This window comes from Typopeltis vanoorti, chromosome 9, assembly GCF_054136105.1.
Source record: "Typopeltis vanoorti isolate ZY-2024b chromosome 9, IOZ_Tvanoo_1.0, whole genome shotgun sequence".
Classification (NCBI taxonomy): Eukaryota; Metazoa; Arthropoda; class Arachnida; order Uropygi; family Thelyphonidae; genus Typopeltis; species Typopeltis vanoorti.
The window spans coordinates 90,398,939-90,424,142 of record NC_143557.1 but is presented as its reverse complement, the minus strand read 5'-3'; the positions used below and the strand labels follow the sequence as shown (position 1 = coordinate 90,424,142).

At 38.1% G+C, this 25,204-nt stretch overlaps 1 protein-coding gene across 7 annotated transcripts in view; it reads right to left on the bottom strand.

Moving 5' to 3' along the window:
* Positions 1-25,204, bottom strand: part of LOC150103239 (adenylate cyclase type 2-like) — a 457,038-nt gene that overhangs the window by 15,266 nt on the left and 416,568 nt on the right. For 6 of the 7 annotated variants that reach the window (XM_090397822.1, XM_090397827.1, XM_090397828.1 and 3 more), the window contains 3 exons: positions 21,725-21,826; positions 13,716-13,842; positions 11,487-11,611 (listed from right to left, as the gene is read on the bottom strand). In XM_090397822.1, the coding sequence (XP_090253948.1) occupies positions 11,487-11,611; positions 13,716-13,842; positions 21,725-21,826 (354 nt within the window). The remainder of the gene's footprint in view (positions 1-11,486; positions 11,612-13,715; positions 13,843-21,724; positions 21,827-25,204) is intronic. The other variant, XM_090397825.1, reaches the window with a different exon arrangement.

Sequence of the window (25,204 nt, the reverse complement as noted above, 5' to 3'; positions counted from 1 at the left end):
TTTTACTAGAATTTTAAGTAGTATTGCTTGCTTTTTGTTTCTTGGTGTGTCTGTGCAATTTTTGCGTGTTTTCTGTTATTTTAATTATTAATTTTAAGATAAGATAGCGTACATATGGCACTGATAAAGAAAAAAACAGCGGCCAGGTCGCCATGTTTGTTTAAGAGTTTTGATAAATGAATTTATGCAATGTGCTGTCTGTGAGATGTATGCCTTGCGAGGAGCGGTAGCGGAGTTAATATGTGCAGTAAGTGTAAAGAGAATAAGGATTTCGAGCGTGTTTCATGTGGCGAGAGTGATATCGTTAACGATAGTCAGAATGTAGAAAATGGTGGTGTGCTAGAGAATTGTGTGGTAGTGCCAGATAGGTGTGAGAGCGTCGTTGAACGTGTAAATGAAGATAGAAATACAGAACGAATGAATGATTTGATTGATAATGAAAATGGTGAGATAAATGCAAGTATGAAATTTCCTGTTTGAACGGTGCGATAACCAGAGCTAAAAAGCAACTGGAGCATATGGAAAAATGTGTGCTGAACATACCGACAAATAACCGGTGAAAGTCTGTGACGGCAAATAATAGAATGTTCGTAAACGTCAATAAAATGAAGGAGCAAGTGCTGTATGGGGATTCGCTATTAAGAGGTGTAATAGTTGAGAGTTTAACGAAGTCGTACCAGCCGGGTGCGAATATAAAGGACATCAGTGAATCTATGTGACTGCAAAAACAGAGGGTGAAAGAGATGATAATCGTGGCAGGAACAAATGATTTGAAAGAGGACAAAATGGAAATGATAGAGGATGTGAGGGAATTATTTGACGTAGCAAAAGAGAAGAGTTAGAGAGTTAGGATGGTGAGTATCTTACCGCGGTATGACAGCGAAGTGTTTAGAAGGAGGGCCATAATTGCCAATGACTTTATGCGTGGGTTATGCATGGAGAGTGGTGTGGAATTTGTGGATGTGTGGAATGAGTTCGATGGGCGAAAGGACTTATATAAGATGGATGGGTTACATTTGAATGGAGTTGGTGTACGGAGACTTGAAAAAGTGTTGATGAATGATGTGGAAGTGGATGTACAGACTCAGGGAAACTAGATTTATTAAGAGGGGGGGGGGAGTAGATATGCAGACTTTAGGGAGGCAGTTGAGTGTATGAATGAGTATATTATGCCCGAGCGAGTACGAAGGACAACAAATCAGAATGGGATAGTATAAGGCATCAAAGTAGGGATAGGACAAATGGCTTCTGCAATTCATGTACACTAATGCCATGAGTATTAGGAACAAGAAGGAAGAGTTTTTGGCCATGGTTGGCACTTCCAGGCCACAGGTTGTTGGTATTAGTGAAACATGGCTGACAGAAGATGATAACGCTAGTGGGATTGAATGTCATGGGTATAACGTGTTCAGGAGTGACAGGGTGAATAAAAAGGGGGGAGGAGTGTTATTGATGATAGCTGATGAGCTGCAGCAAAGGAGTATAGAAGTTGAACTGCAGGATAGAGAAAAGAGCACATTTGAGGCTATCTGGTGTGAGTTAGAATCTAGCAGAACAAAATATACAATTGGGTGTTGCTAGGGAATAGATGGTGGGGATAGTATACATAGGCAAATAGAAGAAATGAGTGGAAGGAGGGTAATTATTATGGGTGATTTCAATTATGGTAACATTGACTGCAAAGAGGAGAGGGCACATGGGAGGAAGGAATTGGATTTTATGCGGTTATTAAGGGACAACTATCTACGGCAACATGTAGTGGAAAATACCAGGGGGCAGAGAGTGCTGGACCTTGTAATTGCAACTGAGAATGTGGCTGTAACGAACATGACCATGTTGCCACCAACTGGCGAGAGTGACCATAAGGTCATGACTTGGGAGGTGGCTAAAGGAGTGGAATTTACAATTAAGACAGGGTACATGTGGAATTTACCAGGCTGGTAAGTATGACAAGCTTAGGTGTGTGCTTGGCTCAGTGCCATGGCATGTAAAACTGCAAGGGCTGGATGTTGATAGTGCATGGGAGGTGGTTAAGAACTGTTTACAGGAGGCAATGGTTGACTGTATACCAAGTGTCCGAATAATAAATCAAGTAGGGGTTAAATGGATGAATAACACTATTAAGCTTGAGCTGCAAAAAAAGAAACAATTGTGGAGGGAATTTAAGGAGAAAGGTGACCATCAGGCGCAAGAACAGTGCAAAGCTCAGGCCAGGATGGTAACAAGGGTGGTAAGAAAAGCAAAAGCAGATTATGAAAGAAAATTCGCCATGCAGGCTAAAGAGAATCCCAAACAGTTTTTTCAATATGTTGCAAGTAAAAGGAAAAATGCTCATGGTAGAATGATCTTAAAAAATGCTGAGGGTAGGGAGGTAGCGGAATCAGTCGATATTGTGGAATTACTGAGCGAGCACTTTGCAAGAGTATATCATCCAGGTGGTGACTTTGCAGGAATGGAAGAACCAACAGCTTATACTGGAATTGTGATGAATGAAGTAGAGGTAACTGGTCTATTACAGAACCTCAATGTCAATACATCTGTGGGGTTGGATGGTATACCAGCTCGTGTCATACGTGAAGCGGCTAAAGAATTGTCAGTGCCCTTGACCATTTTGTTTAATTTGAGCCTCGGGTCTGGGTCAGTCCCAAGGGGGGGTGGAAAGAGGGGAAAATAGTTTCGCTGCACAAAGGTGGTTCCAAGGCTGCTGTTGAAAATTACCGGCCAATCAGCATAACAGGAATCATTATCAAGGTCTTAGAGAAAATAATCAAGAGGAAAATACAAGATTCGATAGAAGAAAATGGGATACTGTATCGGGGACAGCATGGTTTTGTGAAGGGTAGGTCATGCCTCAGTAACTTGCTCACGTATTATAACACAAGTGACGGCTGAACTGGATAAGGGTAATGGGTTTACAGTGATTCTACTGGACCTTGCTAAGGCCTTTGACAGGATACCACATGGAATTCTAATCAGTAAATTGCAGCATATGGGGATGGACATAGGGTTGGTGAGATGGATAGGAGGGTGGTTGACAGAGAGATATCAGAGAGTGGTTTACTCAGGAGTAGAGTCCACAAGACAGCCTGTGACTAGTGGTGTGCCACAAGGATCTGTTCTTGGACCACTGCTGTTTAATTTGTTCATTAATGATATAGGAAAGGATCTGAGAAGAACAGGTCATTTGTTTGCGGATAATGCGAAGTTGGGTAGGGCAATAGTGAATGTAGATGATGTCAAAATTTTGCAGGATGATTTGGATAGATTGGAGGTCTGGGCTAAGGAGAATGGATGTCAAGTTAATGTGGCAAAATGTAAGGTTATGCATTTTGGGGTGAAAAGATTGACGGCAGTTTACTGCATTGGTGGAACTGTGCTCCAGGAAATTGATGAGGCACGAGATTTAGGAGTGTTGGTGGATAAGGAATTGAAATTTAGGGGACACATTGCAAAAGTGGCCAAATCAGCTCATCAAATCACTTGGTTGCTGAAGAATACGTTGACAAGCAGGTTATTGTTCCTCTGTATGGAGCATTGATAAGACCCCATCTCGACTACTGTGCCCAGATTTGGTCACCTAGGTTTCTTCTTGATGGGGAGGAGGTGGAGAGGATCCAGAGGCAAGTGACCAAGATGATAGCAGGTCTGTGGAATGAACCTTATGAGAACAGGTTGAGGATTTGTGGGTTGCAAAAATTGGTTGATAGGCGGAGGAGGGGAGATATGATTGAGATATTCAAATTACTGAAGGGTTTCTATAAAATTAATTCAGAAGATATTTTTGAGAACAGGGCTGGTTGTGGGAGGACTAGGGGACATCCATGGAAACTGGGCAAAAGTGTGGTTAGTAAAGGTGTTAGAGCTGGGTTCTTTACTTTTAGAGTAGTGAATGAGTTTAAGGCAAGGTATGATAGATACTGTATGAATGTTGAATAGTTGTGATGAATATGATTTGGGGCCTCCCTCAATGAGTCTAATGACTCTCTGGAGTTGCCCGTAATAATAGTAATAATAATAGCAATATTTGCAGAATATACAAATTGCAGAGACTAAACGTCTATGTGAAAGTGGGGAGAGTGAGTTGGTAAGAGATGGATCATTTATCAGTCTAATTGCTCTCCTCTGTATTGAGTCAAGTTTTAGGAGATCCACTCCAAATGTGAGAACAGTATTCTGGGCGAATTTGAAATTTGTATAAGGTTAACAGCTGTTTTGATGTGAAGTAACATCTCGAGCGAAAGAGAAAGCCTAGTTTTTTTGGAAGCTGAGGATGCAATGGTTGTGATGTGTTTATGCCAGGAGAGGCCTGATATCATGGCAATTCCGAGAAGAGAAATGTCATCTTGTCTGGGGATTTGAGTGTTATCAAAAATAATACTGGGGAAAATGGTTCTTTTTTGTGGGAAATAAGACAGAACTGGGTTTTACTAGCGTTGAAGTTGACGAGGTTATCTGAGCCCCATCAGAGGATGTTTGAAGTCTGCGTTAAGGGAAGTTGTGGTTGATGTTCTGTGGGTTGAAGTGAGTTGTGTAGGATAAGGTTTATCAAATGAAAGGGAGGAGTGCAATGTGCTGTCATCTGCAAAACTGTGTATTGGATTGGAGGTCAACTGAAATAGGTCGTAGATGTATAGAAGGAAGAGGGTCGGTGAGAGAACTGAACCTTGTGGGACCCCGAGCATTAGTTGGATAGTGGGAGGATAGGGAGCTAACTACCATTACACATAGTGTGCATCCAGGCAAGAAGCTGGCAATCCATCTGCAGAAGTCCTGAGACAGTCCAAATGATGGAAGTTTGCTTAGTAAGCCTTTGTGCCAGACCCCGTCAAAGGATTTAGAGATATTGAGTGCAACTACTTGGGATTCACCAAATTTTTCCATGGTATATGTCCAGAGATGGGTGATATATGAGAGCAGGTCACATGTTGATTGGCATTGGCAGAATCCGTACTAGTGGTCGCTTAATAGCTGGGTACCTTCAAGGTGGAGTAGGAGTTCAGAATTGATGGTTTTCTCCATCACTTTAGATAGGATTGAGGTGAGTGAGATAGGGTGGTAGTTAGATGGCAACGATTTGTCTCCCTTTTTGGGAATGGATTGAATATAGGCCAATTTCCAGGCTTTGGGATATATACCAGTGGAGTAAGATAGTGTGTACAGATGGCATAGGATAGGAGTCAGTTCTGCTGCACAGACCTTCAGGACAATTGGAGGAATGCCATCAGGGCCAGGGGCTTTTTTTGTGTCTAATTTTGACAACAGATTTATGATCTCTTTCTGGCAAAAGGATACGGGGGGGGGGATATTGTATTTTAGGCAGTTGGAATGGCTGGGGGGGGGGGCATTTGCCATTGTCAGTTATGTGTGCATTGCAAGCAAAGTGTGAAGCCAGGAGATTAGCTTTTTCTGTGAGTGATGTTGTTGCAATTGGGCCATCTGGGTATGATAGGGGGGTCGGAGTAGTGTAGGGCAAAAGCTGCGACCAATTGCTTTGGCAAGAGACCAGAAGGCATGGCTGCCGCTAGGACAGGCTGCAAGTTTCCAGCTTTTTGCCGTTCAAATTCTGTTTTGGAATCATTCATAATTTTTTTTTTTTTTTTGCATCTGTTTTGGGCTTCAGTATAGGCACTGAAAAAGGATGGAGTTCTTAATTTGAGCCAGTTGTGGTATGCCTGGTTTTTCATTAGTACAGCCTTGGCACATCTTTTGGAGATGTGCCGTCCCCTATCCAAACCAGGGTTTGGATAGGGGATGGCGGTTCAGTGTGGTGTGTGGAATGTATGTTATCACCAAAGTAATCCTCATGCCAGTGAGGATTACTTTGGTGATGTGTTCGGTCCATATGTTTGGATTGGAAGACTGCAAACAATAGTCCAACCATGGAAATGAAGCATAGTAGTCTCGGAGGCTGTCCCATTCAGCACTGTTATAATGCCAGACTACTCTTGTGCAGGTGTGACTCTGTAAGCGTTGTTGCATGGGGCAGGAGATGAACACTAGGTTGTAGTCAGATTTACCGGGGGGGGGGGGGGGGGGGGGCCCTCACTACATTCACTGTATATTTGGAAGGGTCATTGGTAAGGAAGAGATCTAGGGTATTTGAGGAGTGATTTGGGTTATCTGGTATATTCTGGTCGGCTTGTGAACTATTTGTGTAAGGTCGTTGGTGATGGCAAATATTTTGCCGTCTCTGCCTGTAGGATCTGTACAACTGGAAGAGAAAAAGCTAGTTGGTGTTATGGACATTAAAATCACCTAGAAGGATGATTTCACTATTAGGATAGTAGGACTGGAGGAAATCAAAGAGCTCAGGGTGGTTGGTGGTAGTATTGGGAGAGCTATAGAGACAGCAGATGAATTTTATTGAGTGGTGGAGGGATATTTTTAGCCAAAGAAGGTCAAAGTGGGCAATTCTAGGTTAGGTGCTCTCTGGCAGGGTATGTCACTGCGGATATATGTTCACACACTACCCTTGGGTCGAAAGAAGTTAAATAGTAGTTTGGATGGTTGAGATGGATGGTGCTAAGGGAAGGTGAAATTTGATGTTCTGTTAGGAAGAGTAGGTGGGGTTTGGTTGACTGTAGATGATAGTGAACGCTATTAAGGTTGGAGTTGAGACCACAGATGTTGGTGTAGTGGATATGCAATGGTCTTGCATGTTTCCTATGCAGTGCCTGCATATTGGTCTTCTTCGTGGCTACTAGTGGCATCACTTGGTTTTTGCACTAGTTTGGTTTGTTTGTAGTCCAGCTGTTGTCTCCATTTTGGAGTTTTTCTTCTAGCTGTCTTTGGAGTTGGCATCTTTGTTCCCTTTGTTCAAAGCTTAAGTCAGGTAAAGCACATACACGCGATTGGGGGAATTGTCCTTTAGCTTGCTATTTATCACCGTTATTAATTTGGAAGTGTTTGTCGGTGTAATCACAGATCACTTTCATGATATGTGTAAAGTTTATTCCATCCTTTCTTCTGTTTATGGGACCGAAGTGATGACATTTGATGATATACCTGGGATCGAAGTTGCATTCACCTGCTAGTTTGCTAACCTCTTCTTTTAAAGATTTACCTGTTTCCTCCGGAAAGTTCAGAAGAACGGTATTGAGTCTCCTGTTTTCGGCCTCAAGTGATGTGTGTACCATTGATGTGATTAAATCACGGAGTTCGTTAGCGGGTACAGATGCACTTGCGATCGGCCGCTGGTTGTCGAGTATCTCGAGCTTTGTTTCCAACTTTCGGATTTTGGATGAGAAAGTATTGATCATGTGTTAAGGTGTTGTTCGAGATTTTCAACTCGTTTGCCTAGGTTCAGCAGCTGTTTAACAGAAGGAAGGCACATCGAACAGAAAAAAGGCTGGTTCAGTTCGATAAAGAGCTTGAGCACCGCTTAATCTATTTTCACGCAGGGAGTATGTAGGCAGTTGCAACAGAAATCGCATGATATACCTTTTTCCCTTTCAGTAACTTCGGTTTCGCAACTGCGACACTTCGTATTGTATTTCGGTTTGTTGGCTATCGGCTGCGCTATGCTGATGGGACTAGAAGTAATCTTTCGTTGTTGCCGCCATCTTTATTTCGCATGGTAGGCATATCGGGCACTTTCACGTGGCTGTTTTTTTTTTATTGAAAAATAACTGATATGAAGGACTATGGGTACTTAAGAGTTGTGTAGAAGTAACTGGCTCCTTAGTACCCTCTGTATTCCATTTACTGGTTATTTTGCACAAAAAAGATGCTTGCAATTATGATAAATTCGGGAGCACAAGTTTAACGAAACTTATTCACAGGCACCGCCTATCGGGAAAGTCTATTTGTCTTTTCTTTCTCTTAATGCTATCAAGCTCTCTTGCACCCCTATACTAACTACTCTAGGCATATAATGAACAACCCTTTACTTTTTCACCTCAAAAGTCAAAACTGGTCTGGGCAGTGGCCCTTTTCATAATGCATAGGTTATACACACCTGAAAGGATGTATGTTTTTTCATTATGGGATACTGGAGCAATTGACATTAAGTTATTAGCCTCTGTATACAAGTAGCCAAGTTGTGCAGATACCTCATATGCAAACTTTGCTTACACCTTGGATAAACAATTAAACCAAGAATGTAATTTCTTGGCATCTTTAATTATAGTATAGTACCAAGTGAATAATCTTCCAACAAATAAGATTAGTGGATTAGGCATGTATGCTCTAACAGGACAGTTGAATTACCCTGCTTTTACAGATGTTAGAGGCTTAGGTATATCAAAAGTAAGGATGATGTTCCTGGTTGGAACCAGGTGACCAGCCCTAAATATCAGGATGCACATCACACCTGTCACTCTCTGATCTTTAAACTCTGAACATAGCACCTCATCAGGAACATCAAGGAAATCCCATTCTGATATCACTCCTGTACAGGAGTTGAGTGTTTTATGAGGTGTGTTACCTTGATTGGTATTCCACCAATTGATGTCTCTCCCAGTTATTTCTTGGAATGTTGCTCACATGATGTTTCCACAAGGATATCACCAGAACATAATTTCTTAACAGTTTTGGGAGATCCTGCCAGTCCTTCTAAACTCTTTTAAATAAAGAAGGGTGACACTTTCCCTATTGGCTTTTCACCTGTTGCATGGAAGATCAAACAGGCTCTTGAAATGTTTAAGGATGAAGAATTCATGCTCAAGGGATTTTTGGTTCAGCACTAGAGCCCCCCACCTACAATGGAGCCACCCATGGATGCCCACTGAAATTACTGTGCTCAGGAGTGGAATGCCAGGGCTACCCTGGATGCTATACCAGCACCATATCAAGCCTGGGATCCCGACCCCAGACCATAGGATAAAAGACTTACTACAACACTGATGACCCTTTGGGGAAAGTCCAGTAGCTGACTGGTCCTGGCTGGGCCATCCAGGACTGCTTATCTTGCCAAAGTAGTGCAAGACTAGCAGTATTTCCCTTTTCGAATATCCATGGGTCACACTGCATGGCAAAACATGGTTGCAGATGTTGGATCCTAGTGATGGTAGTCTGGATGAAAGGATAGTAAAAAAGACTTAGGAGAAGTGGAGCAAGGAATATGGGAAGAAAGGTAAATAAAAAGAATGAAAAGGGCGAGTATCATCACTGGGAGGTCCCCTTCACCATGAACAGGTACCAGACAGGAAGGGGCTTATTTGTATTTCAATTGTTTGTAAATTTTCGTTTGAAAGTAATCTGCTTATCATAGATTTTAGGCTAAGTGAGTCCTTTTGGAAAGTAAAAGTAAGGCAGTGTGTAAAATCATCTACCTAAGGACATTCACAACTATCCATGCTGCACTGATTCAAACTGATAGCCTGTCTAGTGAAGAGCAGATATGCTATCCATTTTTCCAACAACATCTCTCTCTGTAGTGTAATAAATAAATAGCATTTGTAACTTACTAACATTCCTTAAACAAAATGAAAAGTACTTGTTAAAAACACAACACAGGTTATGAAAAATTGCACAACTGTTAGTTACTTGCTATATTAAATATGGGAAAACCTCTTGATAAAAGCTAGTTCAAAGCCAAGAGGTTTTAAACCTTATTTTTTCCATGAATATACCATTTTGACTACAGTCAAATATCAGAGGACTATTGATTTATAATTGAATTAATCTTTCACAAGTGTTTGTTTCTGTCCATTAAAACAATGATCTTGTATCCAAAGTGAATTATGATATACAATCATAATGTACCATATGAATTTTCAAGGTATCTTGTGCAATTCAGAGAAAATCATGTGACGTCAATATTTTGTTGGATTTCATACCTGGATATTTAGAACATGAAAATCATATAGTAGATAGGCAAAGATAGTATATAAATTACTAGAAAAATGGAAATAATTCTAAATATTTATACATAAAAATTGCCAATAGAATAAGGAAACTGTGCCACTTATATTTAAAAATATGAGGGTGGTCTGAAAAGTTCTCGCCATCGATCATAGATGGCAACCCGATCGGCAAGATTTTTGTTTTTCTAAGTTGGTACATCTGCCATAAGCATCCATGTGAAATTGCAAGTCATTCTATCAAGTAGTTTGTTTTATACAGCTCTCTGAAGCAAAACTATGTCTGTATCCCTTATAATGGATAAAATTGAGTATCATGCAGTTATAAAATTCTTTGTAAAAAAGGTTTAATGCCAAAAGAAATTCATTCAAAGTTCATAAAAGTTTATGGGCATTCTTCTCCTTCATTTTCGACAATTAAAAAATGGGCTGCCAAGTTTAAACGTAGCCATACCAGCCTTGAAGATGATCCACGTGAAGGACATCCAAAAAGTGTAACAATACCAGAAATCATTGATCAAGTGCATGATATGGTATTGGATGACTGGTGAGTCAAAGTGCATGAAACTGCTGAGACTAGGCATTTCAAAATAAAGTGTAAGATATATTTTGCATGAAGAATTGCAAATGAAAAAGCTTTGCACAAGATGGGTGCCATGCTTGCTCACACCAGATCAAAAATCGCACTCTCATGAAAATCTCTGAACAGTGCTTGGAGCATTTTAACAAGAATAAAACTGATTTTGTGTGTTGATTTATTACTATGGATGAGACCTGGATTCACCATTACACACCAGAATCCAAACAGCAGTCAAAACAGTGGACAGAAGCCGGTTGTTCAGCACCAAAGAAGACATAGTTGGTTCCATCAGCAGGAAAGGTCATGGCATCAGTACTTTGGAATGCTAAAGGCATTTTGTTTATTAATTATCTTGAAAAGGGTAAAACAATAACTAGGAATATTATTCCGATCTTTTAAAGATGAAAAAATTCGTGAGAAAAGACCCGGTTTGCAGAAGGAAAAAAAATGATCTTTCATCAGGACAATGCACCTGCCCACAAAGGTGTTTTGGCAATGGGAAAATTAAGGGATCTGCGCTATGAATTGTTGGAGCATCCACCCTATTCTCCAGATTTGGCTCCCTCTGACTTCTATCTCTTCCCAAAACTAAAACTCTTCCTCGCTGGTCAGCATTTTTCTTCGAATCAAGAGGTGATTGCATCTGTGGAGGGGTATTTTGCAGATCTTACTGAGAACCACTACAGGGACAGGATAATGGTGCTGGAGCATCACTAGAATAGAATAAATGTATTAGTCTTAAGGGAGATTATGCACTATGAATTGTTGGAACATCCACCCTATTCTCCAGATTTGGCTCCCTCTGACTTCTATCTCTTCCCAAAACTAAAACTCTTCCTCGCTGGTCAGCATTTTTCTTCGAATCAAGAGGTGATTGCATCTGTGGAGAGGTATTTTGCAGATCTTACTGAGACCCACTACAGGGACGGGATAATGGTGCTGGAGCATCGCTAGAAGTCTTAAGGGAGAATATGTTGAAAAATAAAATTAATTTTGAAATTATAAATTCTTTTTTTCATTGTTAGGCCGAGAACTTTTCAGACCCCCCTCGTAGGTCAGTGGAAGATATTTAACGAGACAGAAGTTTTATGCCTTACGCTTACCTGTATGCATCCTATGACTCCTGTACTATCCATACGACTGGCAACGTTAACTGTGTCTCCCCAGATGTCATACTGAGGTTTCACTGAACCCACAACTGCTGCTATTACTGGCCCAATTGCTATTCCTAGACATGAAAATAACATTCATTTAGTGGAATGAATTTACATCACTGTAAAATGTGACTGTTGACTGTTTGTTGACTTAATATTCTATTATCAAAAGAAAATATTTTATTCACATAGTGTGTAATTGGATTTACTGAAAAACATAAGGTGGGGGAGAACTGATCAGAAATATTTTGTGTATCATCAAGAGGCATACCAAATGTGACAGGTCAGTATAAAATTTCTATTAGTTTATTTTCAGTTTCTTCCCCAATTGTGATTTATCTTATGTTCAGTATTAACATAATGCCATAAATTAACGCCGGCTTGGTTGGCCGAGTGGCTAGTGTATTCGCTCTCCAGCCAAAAGGTAGCGGGTTCAAATCCAGCCGTGGGCATGGATGTTCATGATTGTCTGTGAAAATGCTAGCGGTGGTGGTTGGCAGTAGATGCCGTTGGTGTAGTTGTAGTGAACTGAGTGATGGAGACAGAGAGTTATAGAGTAGGTGCCCTCCTTCGATGAGTCTTTGGACTTTCTGGAGGTGTCAAGGAATAATAATAATATTTTGTTGGATTTCACACCTGGATATTCAGAACATGCAAAACCTGTCACAGCACGTATGTAGGATAAGAAACAATTAAAAAAAAAAAAAAAAAGAAAGGTGATTTCCTTTCATCAAATTTTTCTGTCAATACTGAGGTGATATCTATCTCTGAATATCACCTGAGCATCATGGAACAGGAAGATCACAAATTGAGTTCTACAGGATTTATTATGACCATTACTGTTTATTCACTGTCAATGCTATTGCCACTGGACAAAAAGAAATATTCAGTTGTTTGCAGAAGATGTAAGCATTGGGAAGGTTATTACTAACGATGCTGATGTTATGGCTCTTCAAGAGAATCTGAGTAAGCTGGAAAGGTGAGTAAATGAATGGAAATGCCAGTTTAATGCAACTAAACATAAGGTTCTCAAAGTTGAGATCCACAGATAGGATGCTTTGTACTCATTTGGCAGAGTTACATGGAAAAGTAGAGGAAGCAAGGGATTTTGGGATGATTGCAGATTAGGGATCCCAGACGTCCCGTAAAATACGGGATCACCCCGTATTTTACGAAATTCATTCTTCAGAAAAGTATTGCAAGAGTGAGCAAGACTGAATGCTTTTCTCACCTGATAATAAGAATATTATCAGGTGAGAAGAGATTACTGTATTAACAATCTATTTTGTATCTATAATAGTAAGTAAAAAACCATTTGAAGGCAACTTAAAGCGGCTTAATGAAAATATGCAGCCTAACAATTGGATTTACTATTTGTTTACTTATACTTAGTAAAGTATGTTCGTAATAAACCTTACCACGCACACACTTGGAAAGTTAGAATCATTTTGTAAGACTGGCATATGTGATGGATGCGCATACTAAACTTTCACCCTCAGTCATAAGTGTCCCGTATTTTTTTCCAATGTATCTGGGATCCCTATTGCAGATAGAAAATTGAAGTTCAAAGGACATATTGCAAAGGCCATTGAAGACAACTCAAAGAACTGCAGCAATATTGAGGATACTTACCATGAGAGAGAAGAGTGGTGTCCCATTCTATAAAGCTTTGATCAGACCACATCTGGTCACTGGAATTTGAAGGGGATGAAATAATTTTGGAGAGGGTAAAGAGGCAGATAACGAAAATGATATCAGAACTGTGCAATGTTAGTTATAAGAATAGGCTGAAGGCATGAAAACTAGAGTTTGATGAATAGAAGAAGAGGAATATGATTGAGACATTTGAGATGTTGAAAGATATTTACTGGATTGACAGTGGGGATATTTTTCCTATGGTAGAACAAAGAGAAGAAACAAGTACAAGGGCCATGCCTGGAAGCTTAAGGAAGTAGAAAGTAAGTAAGGAAGTAAGTTTTTTTGCATGGAGAGTGACAGGAGAATGGAATACGTTGCTTGAGAGAGTAGTAAAAGTGCAAATAGTGGATGAGTTTAAGGAGGATACAATAGACTTTGTGCTTTCTAAGATAGTCCTTCTATGATGAGTGTCTTATGACTCCATGGAGGTTAGAAATAATGACAATGCTATAGTAATGATTTAAAAAAAAATTTACTTACCAACTCGCAAGTGGAAATCCTGTAAGGCATCTAAATTAATCTGATGCAATGCATCCATCATATGGATAGCAAACTTTATTAATGTAGCTATATTATCTGTTGGATCTTCCTTAAAAGTGTTACATTCCTGTAATAAATTGTGCAGGTCAATTAGATTATATAAAACTAAAATTAACAGGAGGCAATACTCTAAATAAATATTACATGTTTGTAAATAAACCTATACTGTTAGAATACACAATAAAAGTATAAGTTTACATGTTTTCAGAAGCCCTTTTTTTAAATTATTATATTCATATCTCCATGTAGTCATATCATCTGTTCTTGCTGCACTAATATTGTTTTAAATAATCCATTGTTAGCATTATACTTTGTTGCATAGGATGGCTTGTAACTTTCAAGCTGAAATATTTCATTTCTTGGGTATGTGTTAAAAGTAGGTAAATATATAAGTTTACATTAGTATTCAATGCCTCATTCATCAATGGTAGATAGTGTTTGCTTTGTTTTTATGTCTAAGACCACCAAAAAAAAAGGTAATTTGGATAAAAATTTTTAGGAAGGATAGACAGGATAAGAGAATAGGGGCAGTACTGCTAATGATACTGGATAACTTGAATCCAGCTATTGTTGAGACCGATGATTGTAATACTAGTAACAGTCTTTCCTGTTTTAGTGAGTTTGAAGCCATCTGGTCTGAGGTGGAATCTAACAGGATCAAATATATAGTTGGGTGTTGTTACAGACTGGTGAATCGGTTACTAGTGATGAAGAAATGCATCACTAGTAACTGATCAAAACACATGGAATTGGCAAGATACAAAGATGACCCGGGATCAAGGGAAAACAGATGGATTTGAAGTAGGTTCTAAGATGAATAAGGAGAAAAAGAAATGGCTCGAGTTAAGCATGGAGGAGTCACACCCTTCCATTTCTATTCCTGTCAGGATGTCGTCCACATCCAACCATATCTCACTTATTCCAACAATTCTTGGGTGAACAGACTCAGTTAATGCAACCATTTCATTTGCCTTGTTTCTTACACTTCTAGCATTTATATACAAACAAAGCAGCTTATTCCTGAATCTATAGCTAGTTCCACTGATACCACTTATTTGATGTGACTCCTCCATGCTTAACTCGAGCCATTTCTTTTTCTCCTTATTCATCTTAGAACCTACTTCAAATCCAACTGTTTTCCCTTGATCCCAGGTCATCTTTGTATGTCTACACATGCATCCTTTTTTGTCTACACATGAATTCACATCTTGGGGCATCTACCTTTCTCATGCTGTGTTCCTCTGTCCACCCTGAGCCTCCCCATTTCCCTGTCTGTCTTGCACACCTGTTCTCTCATTCTCTATAACCTCTTCAATCTTTCCTATCTTACTCTCCCATTCTCTTACATTGCTTCCAACTTAATCAGATTCATTGTCTGCACTCACTTCTCTACCATCCAGAAGCAGTCTCTCCAAGTGACTCATTGTGAAAGAGAAACTTTGGAATATAACAACGAACTGTACTTAAGTTTTGTAAATCTGGAAAAGGCATATTGACAAGGTGCTCAGAGATAAGCTTTTTGAAACACTACAGTTATATGGGGTGAATGGAACATTATACTCAGTAATACATAGTCTATATTTAAGTTGTCAGTCAGCAGTTAGAATTGAAGGAAATATAGGAAGATGGTTTGAAGTGAACTCAGGGGGTAAGACATGCACATTATCTCTACCCTTATTCATCATCTATATAGATCATATTATGAAAGAAAGGAACATTAAACCTGATATTAAAATTGAAGATATCAAGCTAAGTTCCTTTCTTTATGCAGATGACGTTTTACTCCTAAACACATTGAGTGCAAGTCTCCAGGATTCCATAACTAAACGATAGAACATCTGTAACAAATTTGGCATTAAAATTAGCAATAAAAATACTGTGAAACTGAAAATAGGCATGAACAAGAAAACTTCAGCTGCATTGTCAATGAAAAACCTATAGAACAAGTAAAATATTTCAGCTTTTTAGGCACTGATTATGGATATGCTCTCCAATTGGCCAACCAGGCCAGCTACCTGGTTTGTCTTTTATAGTAAAGTAAACAGAGTACTTGAGGAAAAAGCATATATTATTATTAAATAAGACCTCATGGAGTCAAAGACTCATCTAGGAGGAAAGCAGTCCTACTGTTATTCTTCTGGATTCTGGAAAGGGCAGGTAGAGTGCCGAATAATAAGTTGATCTCTAAGTTGCAACATATAGGGTTAGATATTGTCAGGATATATACAGGATACCACATGGAATTCTAATCAGTAAACTGCAGCACATGGGGATGGATATAGGGTGGGTGAGATGGATAGGAGGGTGGTTGATGGAGAGATATCAGAGAATAGTTTATTCAGGAGTAGAGTCCAAAAGGACTGTGACACAATTGTGGAAGGAATTTAAGGAGAAAGGTGACCTGCAGGCACACGAACAGTACAAAGCACAGGCCAGAAGGGTAACTAGTGTGGTAAGAAAAGCAAAAGTAGATTATGAAAGGAAATTAGCAACACCGGCTAAAGAAAATCCCAAACAGTACAGTTCAATATGCTGTAAATAAAAGAAAAAATGTATATGGCAGAATGATTTTAAGGAATGCTGATGGTAGGAAGGTAACTGAATCTGTCTAAATAGTAGAATCACTAAGTGGACACTTTGCAAGAGTGCAGGAATGAGGGAACCCATGGCTTTTATGGGAACTGAGGTGAGTGAAATGAAGATGAATAGCATATTACAAAATTAATGTGAATATAGCTGTAGGATTGGATGGTATACCAGCTTGAGTCTTATGTGAAGCGGCAAAGGAATTGTTAGTGACCTTGACCATATTGTTCAATCTAAGTCTCAGCCCTGGGTTAGTCCCAAGGGATGGAAAGAGGAGAAATAGTTCCATTGCATAAAGGAGGCTCCAAGACTGATGATGTAGATTACCGACTCATCAGCATATCAGAAGTCATCAAAATATAAGAGAAGTTGGTCAAGAGCAAAATACAGGAATGGATAGATGGAAATTAGATATCGTATAGAGGGTAGCATGGTTTTGTGAAGGGTAGATCATGCCACAGTAACTTGCTCAAATTTTATAATACAGTGATAGCTGAGTTGGATAAGGGTAATGGATTTACAGTGATACTGCTGGACTTTGCAAAGTCCATTGACAAGATACCACATGGAATTCTAATCAGTAAACTGCTGATCTCAAGCATCAAACTATAGGCCTATCTGTCGCAAACTTGGTTTGCTCACACTTGGATAAAGGATTAAACTAAATTTATTATACTCTAACCAAGTGAAAAATAAACTTTCAACATCATTCTCTAAATCCAGAGTAATTTATTAAAAAAGGGTGGCACACCATTTGGCAACTCCTATAGGTAGAGATGACCTGCTAATGCTTCTCCCTGGTATCTCCACTTGGGCCTGGCTCCCACTGAAGAGACCTCAATAAAAGTCGAAACTAGTCTGGGTTGTGGCCCTTCCCTTAATGCATAACATGAGACATATCCGCAAGGAGATGTGTTTTGCATTATGGGAGATACTGGGATAGGAGTGTTGGTAGCTTGCTCCACCTTTGCAAGGAGTGCCCTGGTGTTGTACCACCTTACCCCAGTCCTGAAGATACTTTCAGGCGCAAACTTGGTTTGCTCACACTTGGATAAAGGATTAAACTAAATTTATTATACTCTAACCAACTGAAAAATAAACTTTCAACCCAATACATACTTTTTTTATACTATGTGCATAATTATGAATATGATTCCTTGATTACTTGTTACTTAACTCACTCATAAAAAAAAAAGTTTCATCTTTCATATACACATCAGTTTGATATATACTGAATAGAGTTGCTTATTACATTACATTAATTTTCTAAAAGGCTGTTTTGCATGGAGTGGTTAACAAAGGAATGCAATACCCTGAGAGGGTGGTGAGAATGCAGACAGTGAATAAGTTTAAAAAAATGGTATGATGGGCTGTCATATTTAAGATGGGCATCCCATAATGAGTCATATGAATCCATGGAAGTTATGAATAACAATAATAATGTCTTGGTCATTAAGAACATTCTACATTAAACTTTAGTTTCGTTATTGCAAACTCTTGTTTTTAATTAATAAAATACACTAAAAACTTTTAGTAATAAATCAGAAAACAGAAACTATATAAATCATGTGGATATTAAATCCAGCATTATTTCTTTTGGCTCTTTATTTTAGTAAGAAAACAGAAATTTTATTTCTAAAGTTTCTGTAACTTTTTCTATTCATAAAGTTAGTCTTTGCCATACACAAAAAAAATTGCTTTCCTGTGATTTTTTTTTTCTCTAAGAAGCGAAAAAACGTTGATAAACGTCACTAATATCCCAATACATAATTTTTTTAGACCATGTGCATAATTATGAATATGATTTCTTGATTACTTGTTACTTAACTCACTCAAATAAAAAGTTTCATCTTTCATATACACATCAGTTTGATATAAACTGAATAGAGTTGCTTATTATACGTTAGATTAATTTTCTAAAGTTCTTTCTAAAAATTCATTAAATTTTATTGTGTAGAATTTATGGGACAAAAATATTAGTGTTGGAGTAATTACTTTACTTACAATTAAGCAAATAACACACAATGTTTCGACCTCTATATCGATTTCATCATCAGAAAACATACATATGCACAAGACATAGCTACATGACAGTATACAAAAGTAAGCTAAATCATATTATTAAGTGACACCTCCAAGGAGTCCAAAGACTTATTGAAGGAAGGCATATAGTCTACAACTCTCCGTTTCTGCCACTTAATCAACCAACTTCAGTGAACTACCACTATAATCATCACTTACACCAACACCATCTACTGCTCACCACCACTAGTATTTTTTTTGTCTGTAAACTGCATGTTCTCAAGGCTGATTTGTCTGTATGCAGGATCAAAAACTTGAATTCCCATGAGAATAAACCCTGCTACACCTTCATATGAGATTGGCTAACTCACTTTTGATTGAAAAAATCCATATAAAGATTCCTCTCATCACAACAAGAATTGAACTTCTAAGCCAATGGAAAATACCTTTCTCTACTGGCTTAGAAGTTCAATTCTTGTTATCCATGTCAGGTTACTAGCCTGGTGATGGATAATTTAGTGGTAGGGCTGTTATCTTAAGGCTTCTGAACTTGCCTTCTTTCAAATTTAAACCTGTAGGAGGAATAGTGCATATTGAAGAGGAGAGAGCAGATTTTAGATAGGACATAAATATAGGCCAGAAATGGAAAGACCCTATAGCCCTCAAGTACTCTAATAGTATAAGGGTCATAAAATAAGAAGAGTTGGCTGATAAGGCCTTACAGGAAAGATTAAAGTGAGTGGATCTTCCTCAAAGTAGAGGAAGAAGAGGATAGATTCAGCTAGGGGACCATTCGAGTGCCACTTCCCTTACAATCAAGATGATTGCCCCAGTCGGTCCACGAGTCCTTATTCAATATATTCGCATCACCCTACCATATCTGGTGGGCTCCTCTATCTGCCATCTAGGGGACATACTCTCCAGAGGTTACAGATGTTGGAAGTTTATTTTCCACTTGGTTAGACTATAATAAATTTAGTTTAATCCTTTATCCAAGTGTATGCAAACAAAATTTGCACCTGAAGTATCTTCAAGACTGAGGCAACTCGTAGTAAAGGTGGACCAAGCTCTCATCACTCCTTGTCTCAGTATCTCCCATAATGCAAAGCACATCTCCTTATGGACATGTATAATACTATGCATTAAGGAAAGGGCCACTACCCAGACCTGTTTCGACCTTTACTGAGGTCTCATCAGTGGGAGCCAGACCCAGAATTGGTGATACTAAGGCAGAAGCAATGGAGAGGTCATATTTACCTATACGAGTTGCCAACAGGTGTACCACCTTATTATAGAATTACTCTGGATTTAGAGAAAGATGTTGGAAGTTTATTTTCCATTTGGTTGGACTATAATAAATTTAGTTTAATCCTTTATCAAAGTGTATGCAAACAAGTGGAAAATAAACTTCCAACATCTTTCTCTAAATCCAGAGTAATTTAATAATAAGGTGGTACATCTTTTAGCAACTCGTATAAGTAAATATGACCTCTCCATTGCTTCTCCTTAGTATCACCGATTCTGGGTCTGGCTCCCACTGACGAGACCTCAATAAAGGTCGAAACCGGTCTGGGTAGTGGCCCTTCCCTTAATGCATAGTATCATACATGTCTGCAAGGAGATGTGCTTTGCATTCTGGGAGATACTGAGATAAGGAGTGATGAGAGCTTGTTCCACCTTTACTACAAGTTGCCTCAGTCCTGAAGATACTTCAGGTGCAAACTTTGTTTTCATACACTTGGATAAAGGATTAAATTAAATTTGCTATAGAGGTTACAGAGTCCCCCGAAAGTCCTCTAAAGAGATTCAATGATGACTTCTAAGGCTGGAACAGGTCACTCTAGGCCTAAATCCTTGAAAAGCATGATGATGAATATTTTTTTTTAAAAATATATATATAAATTAATTAACACAAATAAAATAATTTTTATATACATAGGTATAATAATATACAGACGATTAAAAAATTTCCAGTGGAACTACATCAAACACATTGCCCACAGCCTGTTATTTTAAGGTTATCTTGTGTTGGGATTCTATCATTATGTTCTGGATGCTATATAGGTTGCAGATGGCTCCTCCAGATTTTTGGAATTACTAATCCATCATTCATGTTGAGATTAGGATGATGTTTCAGCATCTCACAAGCTTCCTTGAACTTTCTTTCAAACCAAGTTTTAGTGTAGCATAGGAACTTGACCTTTCCAGTTGATTCTCTATGTTTGAATTGCATGGTCTGATAGGAATTTAATGTGGCATTTGTTCATACACATAGGCCAGTACAGACACAGAAATTCATACCACCATCCAACACAAAAACTATGGATGTCAACAGCACCTTTGCTGAAGAAGGAATTTGAAATTATTATTATTATCATCATCATCATCATCATCATTATTATTATTAGTAGTAGTAGTAGTAGTAGTACGGGAAACTCCAAGGAGTCCTTAGACTCATCACTTTGGCTAATAAGTCCTTAGACTTATTAGCCAAACATTCATAAAAAATCACTACAAAAAAAAAAAAAAAAATGTTCACAAGATCCTCCACAATAATACCATGAAAAGCAAAAAAGATTACAAGAATGCCATAACCATACAATACATTAGGGAAATATCAGAAAAAATAGAACACTACATAAATACAACATTAACAAACTTTCAAACCTCCTGTAAAATTAAAAAGTATACTCAGCTCATCCAACAATCCTTTCCCTACCTTGCCCACCCAGGGGTTTACAATATTCAGTACACCTGCAACCTACCCTTCATAGGAGAAATAGGATGCACCATTCCAACAAGAAAAGACAAACACCACATTAAATTATTAAATTAAACATGTCACAGAATCAACTGGAAAGGCACCAAGTCCCTACGCTGCACCAAAACCTGGTTTGAAAGAAAATTCAAGAAAGCTTGTGAAATACTGAAACATCATCCTAATCTCAACAAGAATGATGGATTGGTAATTCCAAGAATGTGGAAGACCCATCTGCAACCTATATAGCATCTGAAACATAATGGCAAAACCCCAACACAAGAAAACCTTGAGATAAGAGGGGGAATAGGTATTAGAAATATGTTTAATGTAATTTCACTGTAATTTTTTTTCAGCATTTAGATTTAGCTTACTTTTGTGTAGTGCCATGTAGCTTGTGTTCTGTGCATATGCATGTTTTCCTGATGATGACCTGAATATAGAGGTCAAAATGTTGAGTGTTATTTGCTTAACTGTAAATAAAGTAATTATAATGAATGCTCACTACTGTGTAACACAAAGAAAAAAATTGCCAATGAATTTTAATATTTACAAACATAGCTTTTTATATGAAAAGGCTTACCTCTGTTGAATCCCTGGTAATATGAAGACCTGTAGCTGCCATGTAACTACTACCTATTGTTTTAATTTTTTCTACTTTATGGAAAGCATTTTCAAATAGAAGCTAAAAAAAAATGACAAATATAAAATGTTTGATAGATTATGTAATGTGTGTATGTGTGTAGCAGTTAACAAGGAAGCTACACACAAATAATTCATTTGTTTAAAGATACAATGTATCATCTTACATATATAATGCCTTCAGGCATAACAAAAAGAAAACCAATAGACAAACAAACAGAAGAAGATTATTAAGGTAACAACCACTATAGAATTATGTAGGATACTGATGATTTTAAATTATGTCCAGACATGTGTTTATCATTATGTATGTTCTCACTTAATGTTCCAGGGAACTGGTGGTAGCATTGGCATGCCTATTTAATAAGAATCTTACAACAGCACAGGTTCCAATGGAGTGGAAAGAAAGTAAAATTGTTACACTGCAAAAAGGTCGTGATAAGGCTGTGGCTACAAATTATAGGCTAATCTGTATATCTGCAGTTGTGGTGGAGAGATTAATGAGAAGTAGGATACAAAAATGGGTTGATAACAGCAGTATTCTCTGTGGTTGTCAGCATGAGTTTGTTAAAGGGAGATCGTGTTTTACTAACCTATGTATTATAACAAGATGACAAATGTCTTGGACAAGGGAAATGCATATATACTTAGATTTTGCAAAAGCTTTTGATTGACTGCCACACAAGCTGTTAAAATAAATTGAAACAGATCGGATTGGAAAACAGACTTCCAAGTTGAATCAGTAACTAGCAGTCAAATAGGTATCGGAGAGTTGTATATGGAAGTGCAGTATCCCCAAAAAAAGGAAGTGCTGCAAGGGTTCAGTTTTGGGACCATTGTTGTTCAATTTGTATATTAATGATATTGGGATGGGTTTAACAGGTGATATCCAGCTGTTTGCAGATTATGCAAAATTGGGGAGAACAATGCAGAGTTAAGCAGATGTTATGGCCTTATAGGACTTGAATAGATTGCATGAAAGGGCAGCTAAGTGGAACTATCAGTTCAATGTTTGAAATTTGGTAAGCAACAATGTTCATGCATCCATACCTATATGAGGATATCCATAATCCATATGAGGCTTGATCAGGCTTCATATGGATTATTCTGCACAGTTTTGGTCACTGAGTTTTCATGGTGACGAGAATATGTTAGAAAGGGTCCAGAGAAGATTCACAAAGGTGATGAGTGGTCTTTGGAATGTGGAGTATAACGACAGATTGAAATAATGTAATTTGCATAGCCTTGTTGTGGCCTAGTTTTCTTAATTTCTTATCAATATACGTATTGTACAATAAGTCTTTCCTAGGGTGTCACGTGGTACTACTACTGAAACACAAAGGAATTGCCTCAAGGTCGAGCCAAATCCGAGGTGTCAAAGGTTCTGAAATCTTGCCTTTCTTAAAGCTCTAGGAAAATTTATATTTTTATGCTGTGCCACCTAGAACCATTATATTAAGAAAAGGAAATCTTAATCAAGAAGTGAATTTTCAGATGTATACTAATGACCGTTGGTTTGCAATCGTGACCTAAACTACAATCTATTTCCTCTCGCTTAGATTCATACTTTTTGTGAGTGGTGCATCAGATTCTAAACTCAGACAATTGGATTTAAAGATAGCAAAAGGTTTATTAAACATATTAGTTATCATATAATACAAAGAACCTTCAATCAGGATCAATTCAATACTAAACAAACTAATTCACATGTATCCCCAGAAAATAAGATTATCAAAGAAACATTCCTTTATAAGATTAAGAACCTAGTAATCTTCAATAACAATATTAACATGAATTGCCGGCAAAGGTTGGTCGATTGGTAGAGCCTCTGCTACTAATGGCTCAGTTAAGTAAGTTTGAGCGTGGTTAGTAGTTGGAAGGAGTTCAATCGTTCGATGCTGTCGGCACACTCTCCCTCGATGAGTCTTTGGACTCCCTGGAGGTGTCACATAATAATAATAATTTTCAAGAGTTAATTTAATACTCAAATAAGATCATTTTAATATTCAATTAAAACATAAATATTAACTCAGCACATTGAAGAGGTATCTCACTTTCTTCCATCTAATATCAACATGCTACAGTCCTGTCTTATCTTAATCAAAGTCCTTGATTCTCAGTTTACAGTTAATTTCTTATCCTTATACATATTACTAGACAAAGAACTTTCAACTTTACCGTACACATGGTCTTTTTATACTTGTTCTTTCGGTTCTTGGCACTTGTTCCTCATACAATTTCCTTTCAGTCGTTGTTATGGCTTGTATTTCTACGGTCATTGGTAGGTCCACACGTTTCTAGCACATCAAGCCTATTCCAGGGACTTCATTGCCATCTGGCAATTCTGTTTCCGTGAGGTTCCTTACCGAGACACTGAGCTTTTTCCATGGATTGCCTGTCTTCAGTATAGATGTAATTTCTTCCATCCTAAGGTTTGGAGTACGTAACCTTTTTAACTGATACATGGCATTCCTGACTATTACTTACGGGAGTCCGAGCAGAGCTCCCCGCTGACCATTTGCCTGAATGTCCCGAAAGAGAGACGCTCACTACTTCAAAAACCTAAGAGAGTTGTGTGTGTGTGTGTGGGGGGGGGTTCCTAACCCTTTTATACCATCTCCCTACCGGCACTCTCCGTAACCTTCGTTGTTCACCCATCACGTAGAATTCTCCCCACGTGGGTCTCGCTTCTAGCATTTAAATTCGTTTTGACTACTTACCACTCCACGTGCCGTGTGCAACTGATACCGCCTGGGGCAACCTTTTATTCCGTTGACGTTCACGTTAACTTTTGTTCACATTAACTTACATGTAAGTCATACATTTCATTGTAAAATTATTATATATTTACAAAGTATCACTGATATTAGACAATCTAGTAAGAATCCTTTCATTTAATTATTCACAATTTCCGTTCTTTGTAATAATGTATTCTATATTTGTCCAGATACATATAACATATACTTGGATGCAAGTATATTCTTTTGCTTGTTAAATGATGATAAATGAAATTCTTAAGAGATTCAATTAATCAAAATTTAACAGCCTCATGAATAGGAGAAGGAGTGTGTGGGGGGGGGGATATGATTACGACATATAAATTGATCCGAGGTTGTTACCAGGTTACCTTGCACTTCCAAGTTAAGTTCTTCTTTGTTTCTACCTATCATCATTTTTTTGGTTTTAATAAAATTTATCTGTATGCATAGTTTGCTGATTTACATAGGTTTTCAATCATATACTTTTTTCTTATTATCTGTAAATAATACTATATCATCTAATAACGAGCAAAAGAGTTAATTGTATTAATTGGTACGAATGATTTGAGAGAGAACAAAGAGCATGTCAAAATGAATGTCAGGAGACTGCTTGGAAAGATAAAGGAGAATAGTGTGACAGGAAGGGTGGTCAGTGTGTTGCC